Source organism: Pelodiscus sinensis, chromosome 7, assembly GCF_049634645.1.
Source record: "Pelodiscus sinensis isolate JC-2024 chromosome 7, ASM4963464v1, whole genome shotgun sequence".
NCBI classification, from domain to species: Eukaryota; Metazoa; Chordata; order Testudines; family Trionychidae; genus Pelodiscus; species Pelodiscus sinensis.
Window position 1 is genome coordinate 64,525,698 of NC_134717.1, and position 13,914 is coordinate 64,539,611.

At 45.3% G+C, this 13,914-nt stretch overlaps 1 protein-coding gene and 1 pseudogene across 1 annotated transcript; both read left to right on the forward strand.

Moving 5' to 3' along the window:
- Positions 1–204: 204 nt before the first annotated feature.
- LOC142830244 (UDP-glucuronosyltransferase 1A6-like) lies at positions 205–1,591 on the forward strand (annotated as a pseudogene).
- A 4,165-nt stretch (positions 1,592–5,756) lies between these two features.
- LOC142830270 (uncharacterized) lies at positions 5,757–13,207 on the forward strand. Its single transcript, XM_075934403.1, has 3 exons — positions 5,757–6,494; positions 9,597–9,624; positions 12,013–13,207. Exons 1-3 carry the CDS (start codon positions 5,757–5,759, stop codon positions 12,960–12,962), a joined length of 1,716 nt encoding a protein of 571 aa, XP_075790518.1. The 3' UTR covers positions 12,963–13,207.
- Positions 13,208–13,914: the final 707 nt, after the last annotated feature.

Genomic DNA, 13,914 nt, shown 5'->3' on the forward strand with positions numbered 1-13,914 from the left:
TTATCCCTCACCGGCAGTAAAATGGCAAGACTTTTTTGTGCCCATGGAAGAAAAGACAGAATTTCCCCGTAATATCTGTGCTCAATTTCGCAATCTGTAGTATATGGTTGGTATTTTCTTGCTTTTAGGAGTATTACAAGACGTAACGTACTAACAATAATAAAGTGCTGAGAGATCAGGTTAAACTTGGATCTGTGGCAGAAGTTTGGTCAGTTCTAATTTGACTCAAACTGATTTCCCTGTTTTGTCTCTTTGCCACTACTTTTGTCAGTGGTGAAAAGTATTCAAAAATTAACATCCTGCAGACTTTTCAAAGCTAATGATTAACAGATGTTAAAAGAACAAAATGCCACTCGAATTCACAGGAGAACAAGCACATGCGGACAAAAAGTGGGTATAGCTTCTCTGAGTATCAAAAGTAATTTCAAACCTCCATACAGTGACAGTGTCTTTTTCTAGCCACAGAGATGGCTTTTCTTTTCCATTTACTTTACCAATTTGCACCAGGATTTCTTCTTTTAACAACTTCCTTCAACTCTGCGGAAAGTGGAATGGTGTTGGTGATACCACAAGATGGAAGTCACTGACTCAGCATGTGGGCAGTCGTGGAGAAACTCGCTGAGAAAGGGCATGAGATAGTAGTGCTTGCTCCAGAAACAAATTTGCTCTTGAAAGAATCAGAGCATTACAAAAGGAAAACATCTGTTGTGCCTTACACTAAGGATGAGCTTCACCAGGGTTTTAGCAAGTTTTCTAAGCATCACTTTGACAAGGTCTCTCTTTTTAACATGGCCCTTGCAGAGTACCGGAACAACATGTACATTATTAATTTGTTTTTCTACAACTGTTGACAGCCTCCTGCAGAACAGAGAGATGGTACGATACTTAGAAGAGAGTAAATTTGATGCACTCTTTACAGACCCAGCATTGCCTTGTGGGGTGATCCTGGCAGAGTATCTGTCCATCCCTTCTGTGTATTTCATGGATTTCCATGCAGTTTAGAGCATGCAATCTGTAAATCACCAAATCCTGTTTCCTATGTCCCGAGATGCTATACCAGCTATATAGATCACATGACTTTTTCCCAGCGAGTGATGAACCTGCTTGTTAACTCCTTAGAGACACCACTGTTTAAAGAGTTGTATACCAAATACCAAGACATTGCTTCCAAGTTTCTCCAAAGAGAGGTGCACTTACCAACACTTTACAGAAATGGCTCCATATGGCTCCTGAGGTACGACTTTGTGTTTGAGTATCCCAGACCAGTGATGCCCAACATGGTCTTCATAGGAGACAAACTGTGAGGAGAGGAAGAACCTACCTCAGGTGTGTCCAGACCCACCCTAAACTCAGGAGTGTGTACATCAGGCTTGTTCATCCCTTCCTGGTAAGAGAAACCCAGGTCAGCCGTCTCCTCTGGGTTCCTGCCCAGGGACCAGAGATGACCTCTGACTGCCTAGTTGGGGACAGAGTAAGGACAGCCAGCTTTAGCAGTTCTACCGAGCATGCTCAGTCCATGCTTAGTTGTAGCCAAGCAGCAAATCTGGGATGGGAGCACGTGACCCTGCACATCTCCTCTGCCAGGGACCATAAGTTTAATATCTAGGTCTGCTCCTGTGGATGGGCTACACTTTCCTTCCTTTTAGCCTGAGCGAACACAGCTTTTCCTCTAGTTCCCAGGCCTCTGGTTTCTCCTGAGATCTTTCTAGTTCCTTCTCTTTCAGCAGGAATGCCAACACAATAGTGCTATATGTGCAAGATTCAGTTTGTCTACAAGATCAGTGTAGAAGCTTCTGTAATGGAGCATAGAAGCCATTTCACCACACACGAGACCACCACAAACCAGTTTGGGGGAGAAAATGAAACAAGACTGTTATAGGCCCATACGCAGAGGCAGTGGGGTACGAAAGGTTTGAAAGCACCCTCTACCCTCCCCCATGATCCTCCCAAGTAAGCATGCTCCAGCCAGCCAGGGGAAGGCAGGAGTGGTGCGCTGCCCCAGCCTCCCTCCCCCATACTCTAACCGTCTGGGGAATGCTGGGGCTGATTTCCCTGCTTACTTGGGGAATCATGGGGGGGGGGGTTGCATTCACACCCTTGCCGTCCACAATTACAGAAAAAAAGGACCCCTCTGCTCACAGAAGTGCCTGCATATGGGTCTGTCTTGTATCCATTCCTACCACAAAGGGGAAGATTCAGTGGGAAGAATATGAAAACCCCAGATGGGATTTGAATAGGTGTGTAAATACAACCTTTAATTAGAGTTGCAGACATTCTAATTGCACAAAAGCGAACACCCTGCCCTGAACATAAGAGCATAAAAATGGCCATACTAGCTTAGAACAAATGTCCATCTAGCCCATATCCTGTCTTCTGACAGTGGCCAATGCCAGGTGCCCCAGAGGGAATGAACAGAACAGGGAATCACCAAGTGATCCATTTCCTGGTGCCCATTCCCAGCTTTTGACAATCAGAGGCTAGGAACACCATTCCTGCCCAGCCTACCTAATAGCTATTAATGGACCTAATCTCCATGAATTTATATAGCTCTTTTATGAACTATGCTATACTCTTGACTTTCACAACATCCTATTCCAGTCTGTCAACCACCCTGTTGAGATCACAGTCTGAGCAGGAAAGATTTTACCTCAGTGTGGCTATAAAATGTCATACATGGTCAGTACAGTTCCTGCTATGTTCACAAGCTAATATGATTGGCACTCTGTATCTCATTAATAGTCTGTCAAAGAGGCCAACGAAGAAAAGGGTCTGAAGAAGGGAATAGCTACTCGGCCCTTGAGGCACAACCTTGTCACTGTTAGGGTTCATTCTGATCACTCACTAGCAGACCATCAGAAAGGAGTCTATTAACACGCCAGGGGATGGTGAGGGTCTACACAGTTCCTGTTACTAAGGGGACAATTCTTTGTGAAGGAGAGAAGAACTTATCAATCTGACCCAAATCAGAATCATCACTAGATGCTCTTGTTTTTGCCAGTGGGTGTTTTTGAAGTGGGGTGGGGTGGGGAGAGAGGGAAGGAGGCCGGTGCCAGTTTGGGGAAAAGGCTATTTTCAGCATATTTATATACTTCCCTCACATTCTAGTTATAGAATGTGCGTCTATCATTGGTATCTTTACTATTTTAATCATGAGTAAATTGTTATAAATTACATAATTACATTATCATGAATTACTGGAGATGAAAAACATCACCATCACCTGCTAGCTGTCTTAACTAGGGATATAATAGTATAGTTGATTAACCGATACGTGAAAGCATTTCCCTCTCCCCCCACCCTTGCCAGTAAATTTTTTAGCAGGCTGGCCAGCTGCCTGGTTCAATTCTGGCTTGCACCGAGTCCAGAACCTACTCCTGCTGAGGCTCAGCATTTAAAGTGTATTAGGAGCTGGGCAGATAGGCAGCCCGGCTCAGTTCCGGCTCATTCTGGGTCTGGGAGCTCCGACCCACCTTAAACAGGAGCTGTTGCTACCCCACACCGCTGTATCTTTATCAGAGGCAGCAGCACTGGGCAACAGGCAGCCAGTCCACAAGGAGAGCTTGGTTTAAACTGGTTTCCTCCGTGGACATAAGAACGGCCATACTGGGACAGACCAAAGGTCCATCTAGCCCAGTAGCCTGTCTTCCACCAGTGGCCAACACCAGGTGCCCCAGAGAGGATGGACCGAAGACAATGATCAAGCAATTTGTCTCCTGCCATCCTTCTCCAGCCTCTGAAACAAAGGCCAGGAACACCATTTCTATCCCCCGGCTAATAGCCTTTTATGGACCTAACCTCCATGAAATTATCTAGCGTCTCTTTAAACTCTGTTATAGTCCTAGTCTTCACAGCCTCCTCTGGCAAGGAGTTCCACAGGTTGACTACACGCTGTGTGAAGAACTTTCTTTTATTAGTTTTAAACCTGTTATCCATTAACTTCATTTGGTAACCTCTAGTTCTTCTATTATGGAAACTAATAAATAACTTTTCTTTATTCACCATCTCCACACCATTCATGATTTTATATACCTCTATCATATTCCCCCCACCCCTCCTCTTTTCTAAACTGAAAAGTCCCAGTCGTTTTAACCTCTCTTCATATGGGACCCGTTCCAAACCCCTAATCATTTTAGTTGCCCTTTTCTGAACCCTTTCCAAGGCCAAAATATCTTTTTTGAGGTGAGGAGACCACATCTGCACACAGTATTCAAGATGTGGGCAAACTATAGTTTTATACAGGGGCAGTAAGATATTCTGTGTCTTATTTTCTATCCCTTTCTTAATAATTCCTAGCATCCTATTTGCCTTTTTGACCGCAGCTGCACTCTGTGTGGAAGTTTTCAGAGAACTGTCCACAATAACTCTCAAGATCTCTTTCCTGATTTGTCATAGCCAAATTAGCCCCCATCATACTGTACGTATAGTTGGGGTTATTTTTCCCAATGTGCATTACTTTACACTTATCCACATTAAATTTCATTTGCCATTTTGTTGCCCAATCACTCAGTTTGGTGAAATCTTTTTGGAGTCCCTCACAGTCTGCCTCGGTCTTGACTATCCTAAACAGTTTGGTATCATCCACAAACTTTACCAACTGCCACCTGACACTCTGCACTGCTGCCTCTGATACAGTGGTTGCCAGTCCTGCCCCTGGGGACTGTAATATAGTTGACTAACCAATAAGAATTCATGAGCTTAATCGACTGTTCAATTAACTAATATTTAACATCCCCAATCTTCACTAATGTCCTGGGCTAAGGACATTAGGGTCCACTGTAGCTTTCTAGATGAAAGCGTCAGCAATCGTATTGACATCTAATTACCTAGTATGGTCTTGCTCAGGCTGGGCAAACTTTTTGGCCTCAGGGATACATCAGGGTCCAGAAATCACATAGAGGGCCCTGTAGGGAAGGCTGGGGAAGCTGTGCCTCCCAAAACAGCCAGGCGTGTGGAGCTATGGCATGTGCTGTGAGCAGACCTCTGTTACGGAGGCCAGGAACTCCTAGGGCTCCTGGGTAAAGTGGGCTCCAGTCCATGAGAGCTTATGCCCAAATACATTTGTTGGCCTTTAATGTGCCACAGGACTCATTATTTTTGTTGAAACAGATAACACAGCCACCCTTCTGAACCATTTTTTCCCATGGATGCCTGAGCCCCAGAGCACTCCCACTCGGTACCTATGTTCTCCACTGTTTGAAAACAGTAATTACTGCCAACACAAGTTTATAAGGGTTTGTGTGGTTTTTTTGCATCATACTGGCACAAACTCAGATTGCTACTTTTGCTGATCTTGTCTATGAATGGGTAACAGCCACAAAGACATCTCTGGGTGATGAAATGGCAAATACTGGGATCAAGGGTCAGAGGCGACCATCCAGTTCAGTGTGCAGAAATAGCTGTCAAGTTAATGAGTAAAACAAAGATACGCTCCTTGAATGGGAATGGTGCTGATAATCCAAAGGGAGAATTGTTCCACTAGAGAAGGCAAGTTTATGTTGTGCTAGCTTAGTAGAGATTAAAAGTAGGTAAGTTCAAATAAGGTTGCAAGCAGTGTAAACTCTGAAATATGTCGTACAACTATAAAAGTTTGCAACATCAGTACGGACAAAGCATCCTCTTCTAGCTTTGAGATGGCAACAGTTTGTCCCACACTTCCTTGGTCTCCAGCAGGGATTTTTCTTCTCTTACTCTCATTGGGTTTTGTGAAAGGTGGGCGATTGTTGGTGATCCCCCAAGATGGAAGTCACTGGCTCAGCATGCGGGCAGTCGTGGAGAAACTCAGTGAGAAAGGGCATGAGATAGTAGTGCTTGCTCCAGAAACAAATTTGCTCTTGAAAGAATCAGAGCATTACAAAAGGAAAACATATGCTGTGCCTTACACTAAGGAAGAGCTTCACCAGGGTTTTAGCAAGTTTTCTAAGCATCACTTTGACAAGGTCTCTCTTTTTGACATGGCCCTTGCAGAGTACCGGAACAACATGTACATTATTAATTTGTTTTTCTACAACTGTGACAGCCTCCTGCAGAACAGAGAGATGGTACGATACTTAGAAGAGAGTAAATTTGATGCACTCTTTACAGACCCAGCATTGCCTTGTGGGGTGATCCTGGCAGAGTATCTGTCCATCCCGTCTGTGTATTTCTTTCGTGGATTTCCATGCAGTTTAGAGCATGCAATCTGTAAATCACCAAATCCTGTTTCCTATGTCCCGCGATGCTATACCAGCTATACAGATCACATGACTTTTTCCCAGCGAGTGATGAACCTGCTTGTTAACTCCTTAGAGACACCACTGTTTAAAGAGTTGTATACCAAATACCAAGACATTGCTTCCAAGTTTCTCCAAAGAGAGGTGCACTTACCAACACTTTACAGAAATGGCTCCATATGGCTCCTGAGGTACGACTTTGTGTTTGAGTATCCCAGACCAGTGATGCCCAACATGGTCTTCATAGGAGGCATAAACTGTGAAAAGGGGAAGAACCTCTCTCAGGTATGTCCAGTGATTCTGTTTTGCACTTGCACTTTTATTTTTGATATTTTCTTTGTGGAAAAAGGATGTAGATAAGCAATGATCTTTATATCTCATTGTAATGTGCCTCATTTATGCTCTCCTCCTCTCTGGGTTCGCCACACAGAATACAAAAAGGATCCTGCCTGTAAGGAATGTGAATCAGACTCCACATGATTTTCTCTTGCTAGTGACAAACAGCCTTGACTTAAAAGAAATTAAAAGTCTACACAATGTTACCAAACAAAGAAGCAGAGTAGATCAGCCAAAGTCTGCTGTGTTTCAGCCCTGTAAATCTGAAGATGGGCCATTGATATTAACTGACCAGAGACTCTCTCTCTTGTAAATTAAACCAGATTTTGTAACTTCATAACAAAATGGAATGTGCTAAAATAGATTCCACAGCTGTCTGGAATATTATATTGGCAGGAGTGTGGAGGGGTGTCAGCTCTTCCATCTGCTCCACTGTGGGGTTTGAATGGGGAGGGGGTCCTGAAGTGGTGGGTACTGGGGAAGGTGTTGGATAGGAGGTGGGGGCTAGGCCATGATTGGCTGTTGGGGGAGACAAAGCCTCCCCCAGCCTTTCCTACCCTGTCATCCTTACATTTCTATATGATGTGGCCCTCGGGCCAAAAAATTTGCCCATCCCTGCACTAGAATAATCCATGCAGTTCACTTCAGACCCAGAGCATCGGTCACAATGACTAGGGAGATAAGTTTCAGCCAGAGCATCCCACCCTAGGTCAAGCAGTCTTCACCTGCAGGGATCTTCACCTCCAGCATCCTCTTCACAAGCACTTCATAACTGCTGAGCTATGCTTCTTTCATAGGCACATTCGCCTCTTTAGCCCTACCATGTCCTGACTGTCCATGTCTCAGCCCTGCAGCTAAGTCCCATTTAGGGCCTGCCCCATCTGGAGTAGTACAACTGAATGTCTAAAAAACGTCCCAAGCCAAAAGTTCCTTCAGCCTCCTGTCCATTAGGCTCGGTGTCCAGTCTCCCCCTGGACTCAGTAGAGCTTACACCTAGCATGTACTCCCCTTCCTGGCAAGGGAACCCAGGCCAATTGTCTGCTCTGGGTTCCAGCCCAGAGACCGTATGTTTAACACCTAGGTCTGCTCCTTCAGACATACTGTTGTTTCCCTCAGCCACTTCCTACTGTTGAGCCCCTTGCATAGTTTCTCTCGAGCCTGTGCTTTAACTCTCCTCTGGTTCCCAGGCCTCTGGCTTCTCCCAAGATCTGCCCCACTCCTCCTCTCTCAGGTGGACTGCCTCCATATGCTTGACTTACTTCTAGGGCTCGCCACTGGGATTGATTCTAGCCCTGTAACCTTCTTCAGTCTGCCTCCTGTCGGCCCTTCCACACTACGCTCCCTGCCAAATTTACACACCAGGTCCTGACAGAAAATGCACCCTATTGCCTCACCAAAGCAACCCAACTGTCATTTCCTCAAAGCCATGAGCAACGCCAGCAGAAAAGGAGCTGCAGATGCTGGATGTGTCCTGGACTTTGCTTTATCATATAGATGAGACCAAGTTGTTCAGACTGTGTCTGTTTGTGGCCGTGGCCAGGCCATCTCATCATAAGAGCATCAAAATGGAGGGCACTAGGCATTTCGCTGTGGTACCAGCTGCCTGGCGTACCTCCCTACTGAACATCAAAGCTTTGTCTACCAGTGCACACGGGACAGCCTCCACCTGTTTCAGAAATGTGTAATATCAGAGATCTGCAAGACAGCAACACGAAGTAACCTTGAAGCATTTCCCTCTCCTCTCTCAATGGTAGCAACATCGCTATCCTCTTTGTTACTCAGACCTATAACCTGATGCCATCTCAAATTAATCCCCTCTCTAGAGCCACACATCCAGGCCTGTCTAACTCTTTCTGTGCCTCTTCCACAACCACCTCTCCAAGACTCAGCCCTTTCTCCCAGCTTATACCACTTAAAAAAAAAAATCACATCCAGGCCTCTGTCTCCTGTCTGGACTACGGGATCCTACTCCTCCTCCTCTGCTCTTTCTGAAACCTACGTCAGCCCATGCAGGTCCAGAGAAAAAGCTGCTGCCCACCTTTTTTGAGCAGGTCTGCCCACTCAAAGAGTCCTTGCATTGGCTCCCTATTCACCATATAGATACAAGCGCCTTGTCTTCACTACTTAGCCTCTTCCTAGGACTTGCCATTTTTATCTTGCTGTGTGTCCTTTCCACCAACACCGGCAGTCTCCATTAGTGACATTGTGTTTCATTTATGCTTTGGCCCTGCTGCTCTTCCTGGCTACAATATCAAAGCAGTGAAGCAATGCAAATACTAGAGACAGCGACCTGGTGCAGTCCTTGTCCAGGCAGGTGAAGGTACATATGCTGATGCAGAGTGACTCAGATAAAGTCAGAGCAGGGGAAAAGTTAGTGGGGTTATGCAAGTCAGTCAAAGTGCTGTGGATAGGGCCAAAAGCAAAGGAGGAGCAAAATACCTAGTACACTGCAAAGTAGAAACACAGAGGACTGAGAGAACTTTAAATCTCATACATGTGAAAAGCTGGTTGTGTTTCCGGTTTTGACAAATGTTGGTTTCAATTAAGTGCAAGTCACAGGATAATGATTTAGAAAGATAAATGGACAGTCTCAGGGGGTATGTCTACACTAGCCCCCTAGTTTGAACTAGGGAGGCTAATGTAGGCATTCGAAGTTGCAAATGAAGCCGGGGATTTAACTATCCCGGGCTTCATTTGCATTTTCCCGAGTGCCGCCATTTTTAAATGTCCCTTAGTCCGAACTCCGTGCCCGCGGCTACACGCGGCACGGAGTAGGTAGTTTGAATTAGGATCTCTAATTCAAACTACCTACTCGGTGCCGCGTGTAGCCGTGGGCATGGAGTTCGGACTAAGGGACATTTAAAAATGGCGGCGCCCGGGAAGATGCAAATGAAGCCCGGGATAGTTAAATCCCCAGCTTCATTTGCAACTTCGAATGCCTACATTAGCCTCCCTAGTTCGAACTAGGGGGCTAGTGTAGACATACCCAGGGTTATCCTATTTACCTGTGTGAGTCAGAGTTCCCCCCCCCCCTTTCTCTCTTTGTCCTAGGTCTTCTTAGTTTCCTTAAAGGCTCTGGGTGAGGGACTTGATCAAAGGCTTTTTGCATCAACATTGTATCATCCTGGTCATCCTTATCCATATGCAAGTTGATAGGTTTGTTCTAAAACCCAGACTAATGGCACATCAGTTTAGGCCAATGCTGTAGATCTGCCATCCCAAAGAACAGTTCTGCCGTATCTCCTCCACCTTCGCTGCAGTAAAGACTGATGCAAAGAATACATCTAGCTACTCTGTCCTGGCCTTGTTTTCCATGAGTGCTCCTTTAACACCTTTGTCATTTGGTGCACCCATTTGGCAGGCTTTCCTACTTCTGACAGTCTTAAAACACATTTATACCATTAGTTCTGGATTTAAGCAAATTCAAAGAGCGATGGTGAGAAGGTCCGCCTTAATATACTTTTACATGCGACTTGTAGAATTTATGCTCCTTCCTATTTTCCTCATTAGGATTCAATGTTCAAAATATAAAGGATGCCTTTTTTTCTGTAATGGCCTCCGTTTTTCTGATTAGCCAGGGTGGTGCTCTTTTGGTTCTCCTATTGTCTTTTTTGATATGGAATCTGTAGTCAGTCAGGGCCTCTATTTTGGTGTTTTTAAGTAGTCTCCATACTGCCTGCAGGCATTTTATCCTGGCAGCTGCTTTTTTAATTTCCACCTAACTAGCATCCTCCTTTGTAAAATTAAATGGCACCCTGTTGGGGTTTGTTGCTATTTTCCCCACAGTCAGGACTTTAACTAGTACAGCTGCCAAGGAGGCTCTTGGAATTGGGCTCTATCTCTCAGAGGCCACTGAAGCCAAACTGGGAGATTTTAGGCTTCTAGAAGTCTGGTGGTGCAGTGAGGCTAAGGCAAACTCCCTGCCTGTCCAGGCTCCAGAAACAACAAACATGTCCCTGCAGCCGCTAGTGAGGGAGCAGGTCTTTGCATACTGCCCATGCTCCAAGTGCTGACTCTGCGTTCCCATTAGCTGGGTACTGCAGCCAATAGGAGCTGGGGCAGCAGTGCCTGCAGGCAAGGGCAGAACCACCTGCCCCACCCCAGGCTGTAGGGATATGCCAGCCACTTCTGTGAAGTGCTGTATAGACAGCGTGTAAAATGTTAGTGCGGTAACAGTTACGAGAACCGTAGAGCAGACTGTGAAGGTCCTCCACTGATTATTTCATTGCATCGGGAAAAATATTTGCAGGCATCTAAGCAGCAGCGACGTCGACATTATTACTCAATATGGTGGCCTAGCTTAGCGCTTGTCTACACTATGGCTTATCTTGGCAGCACTTACATTGTTCTGGCATGTGAATAAGCCACTTCTGTAAATAACATTAGATACCTGGACCTAAGAGCTCATCCTGCCGACAAGCTACTGCCTCTCACAGGCGTTGCTTTATTGCACCAATGGGAGACCTTGGTCCCAGCGTAGAGTGTTTTCAAGCACCGATGCAGCTGTGCTGCAGGAATGCTTCTAGTGCAGCCTAGCCCTAAAACAGCAACTACAGAGCCCTCTGCCATATAGCAACATGGTGAGATGAAACAGTTGTGGTCTTATCTCAGGCATAGGTGTCATTATGACAGGTAGAGTGACCTCATTTTCCAAAAAGACCAAGGGATACCTCATGGGCCAGCCCAAAGGTCCCTTCCCCCTCCCCACCCCCCAATGCATGACTGGCCTGACCTATCCCTGCCCCTTGGAACTAGGGTTACTGATGGGGAATGGGGAAGGAGTGAAGGCGGGGGTGGGCAAAGGAGGCAGCTGCCACGAGGTCCTGATGATTTAAAAGAGCCGGAGACTGCACAGGAATGGCAACGGCCAGATCCCCCAGGTGGTGCATGCCAGGCTACACTGAAGGGCCAGCTGGGGAAGGCTGTCCCCTCAACTCCACCCCTTTTAGGCCTCGGCAGCCACCTCCCCACCCCCCCACACCTTGCCCAGAGTCCTGGCATATCTGTCCACCCACTTGTATGAGGGGAGGAGCTTTACCAGCCTGACCTGCCCTCGAGAGCAAAACAGGAAAAATGCCCAGATTTGTCAAGAAAGTTTGACAGGGCTTAAGAAGGGGACTGTTGCAGCCAAAACAATGTATGGGCACCCTAATAAAAGGCAATAACAATCATAGTGTGGCTTGTTCTTGTAGCATGGGTTGAGTGTTTAATAGCAGAGATTTCCCAGGAGATATCTTGTTAGAGCAAAGCACTTCCATTGTCAACCTGCAGTTCTAGTCTCAGACATTTACAACCCTTGAAACCTTGCCACTTTCATAGCGTGCAAGCATCTAAGAATAAACCCTTGAGAATCAGACATGGTCCAAGGTACGTGGGTGGAATGACGAAGCATTGCCACAAAGTGTGGTTATTGGCATAAAACTTGGCTGTACACGTTTGACCGTGCATATTGGGCTTTACATTAAAGGGAAAATGTATTCATTTACTGCGGTGCTGCTGCTTGTTGTGTCCTCAATGCGTTTGGCTGGTGGGGGGAAGCTGCTTGTGATCCCTATGGATGGAAGTCACTGGCTCAGCATGAGAGCAGTGCTAGACGAACTCAGACAGAAAGGACATGAAATAACTGTTGTTGCACCAGAAATCAATCTGTTCATGGGAACATCTGAGTCATATACGATGCGAACGTACTCAGTGCCTTTCACAAAGGAAGAACTGGATGGAAAGTTTCTCGCATTTACTGAGACCATTTTTAAGGAGCAACCTTTTCCACTAAGGATTATTCAGATATTGGAAAATGCTAAGAAAACCTCTGCTCTTCTCTTTACCACTTGCACACACTTACTGTACAACAGTGGGCTGATGCCATACCTCAAAGAGAGTAACTTTGATGCGGTCTTTACTGATCCCATGCTACCCTGTGGGCAGATCATAGCTTTGCATCTTTCTGTCCCTTCTATTTTCTTCTTACGGGGAATCCCATGTGGAGTCGACTTGGAGGCAGCTCAATGCCCAAACCCACCATCTTATGTCCCGAGAATGCTTTCATCCAACGCAGACCATATGACATTTACCCAGCGTGTGACGAACCTGTTAATCAGCTCCTCCGAGTCCTTTCTTTGTAATATTGTTTATTCACAATTTGAAAGTCTGGCCTCTGACTTCCTGCAAAGACCAATGACAATGAAGGAACTTTTCAGCCATGGATCCATTTGGTTGAAGAGAGTTGATTTTGTGTTTGAATATCCCATGCCTGTGATGCCCAACATGGTCTTTATTGGAGGGATCAACTGCGAAGAGAAGAAGCCATTGTCTCAGGTAAGGAATGTATGTTTCGTAGGACATACTGGAATTGCAAGGAAAGTATTGTTGGCAATCACTTCATTATGTGCTCTGGGCCATATGGAATTGTATATCTAATGTAACAAAAAACAGGACTATGTAGCACTTTAAAGACTAACAAGATGGTTTATTAGGTGATGAGCTTTTGTGGGCCAGACCCACTTCCTCAGATCAAATAGTGGAAGAAAATTGTCACAACCATATATACCAAAGGATACAATTAAAAAAAATGAACACATATGAAAAGGACAAATCACATTTCAGAACAGATGGGGGAGGGGGGAAAGGTAAATGTCTGTGAGTTAATGATATTAGAGGTGATAATTGGGGAAGCTATCTTTATAATGGGTAAGAATTAATGTATTTGTTTAAGCTTAGGTGTAAAGTGTTGAATTTAAGCATGAATGACAGTTCAGAGGATTCTCTTTCAAGTGTAGTCTTAAAAGATCTTTGAAGCAGGATGCAGGTAATCAAGTCGTTGAGACAGTGTCCTTTCTGGTTGAAATGGCAAGAAACTGTTTTTTCTTTGTGATCCTGTCTAATATCTGTTTTGTGGGCATTGATTCTTTGGCAAAGAGTCTGAGATGTTTGTCCAATGTATATTGCAGACGGACACTTTCGGCACATGATACCATAAATTATATTTCTGGATGAGCCGGAATATGTTTTCTTGATCTTATAACTCACTTGGTTAGGTCTAATAATGGTATCAGCAGAGTGAATATGTGGACAAAGCTGGCAACGGGGTTTGTTGCAAGGGAAGGTACCAGGGTTGGTATTAGTGTGGTATGTCCTGTGGTTGTTGGTAAGAATCATCTTGAGGTTAGGTGGTTGTCTATAGGACACTATGGGTCTGTCTCCTAGAGACTCTTGGAGTTTAGTATCCTGTTCCAGTATAGGCTGTAGTTTATTGATAATGTGTTGGACAGGTTTAAGTTGGGGGCTGTAGGTGATGACAAGTGGTGTTCTATTGTTGGTTTTCTTGGGTCTGTCTTGAAGTAGATGGTTTCTAGGTATTCGTCTGGCTCTT

Bases quoted from the DNA above. Each gene is read 5' to 3' on its own strand.
- LOC142830270 (XM_075934403.1), top strand. From the start codon at position 5,757: ATGCGGGCAGTCGTGGAGAAACTCAGTGAGAAAGGGCATGAGATAGTA. The intron at 6,495-9,596 runs GTATGTCCAGTG...TCTTTGTCCTAG, and splicing joins AGGGGAAGAACCTCTCTCAG to GTCTTCTTAGTTTCCTTAAA. The intron at 9,625-12,012 runs GTGAGGGACTTG...TTTACATTAAAG, and splicing joins AGTTTCCTTAAAGGCTCTGG to GGAAAATGTATTCATTTACT.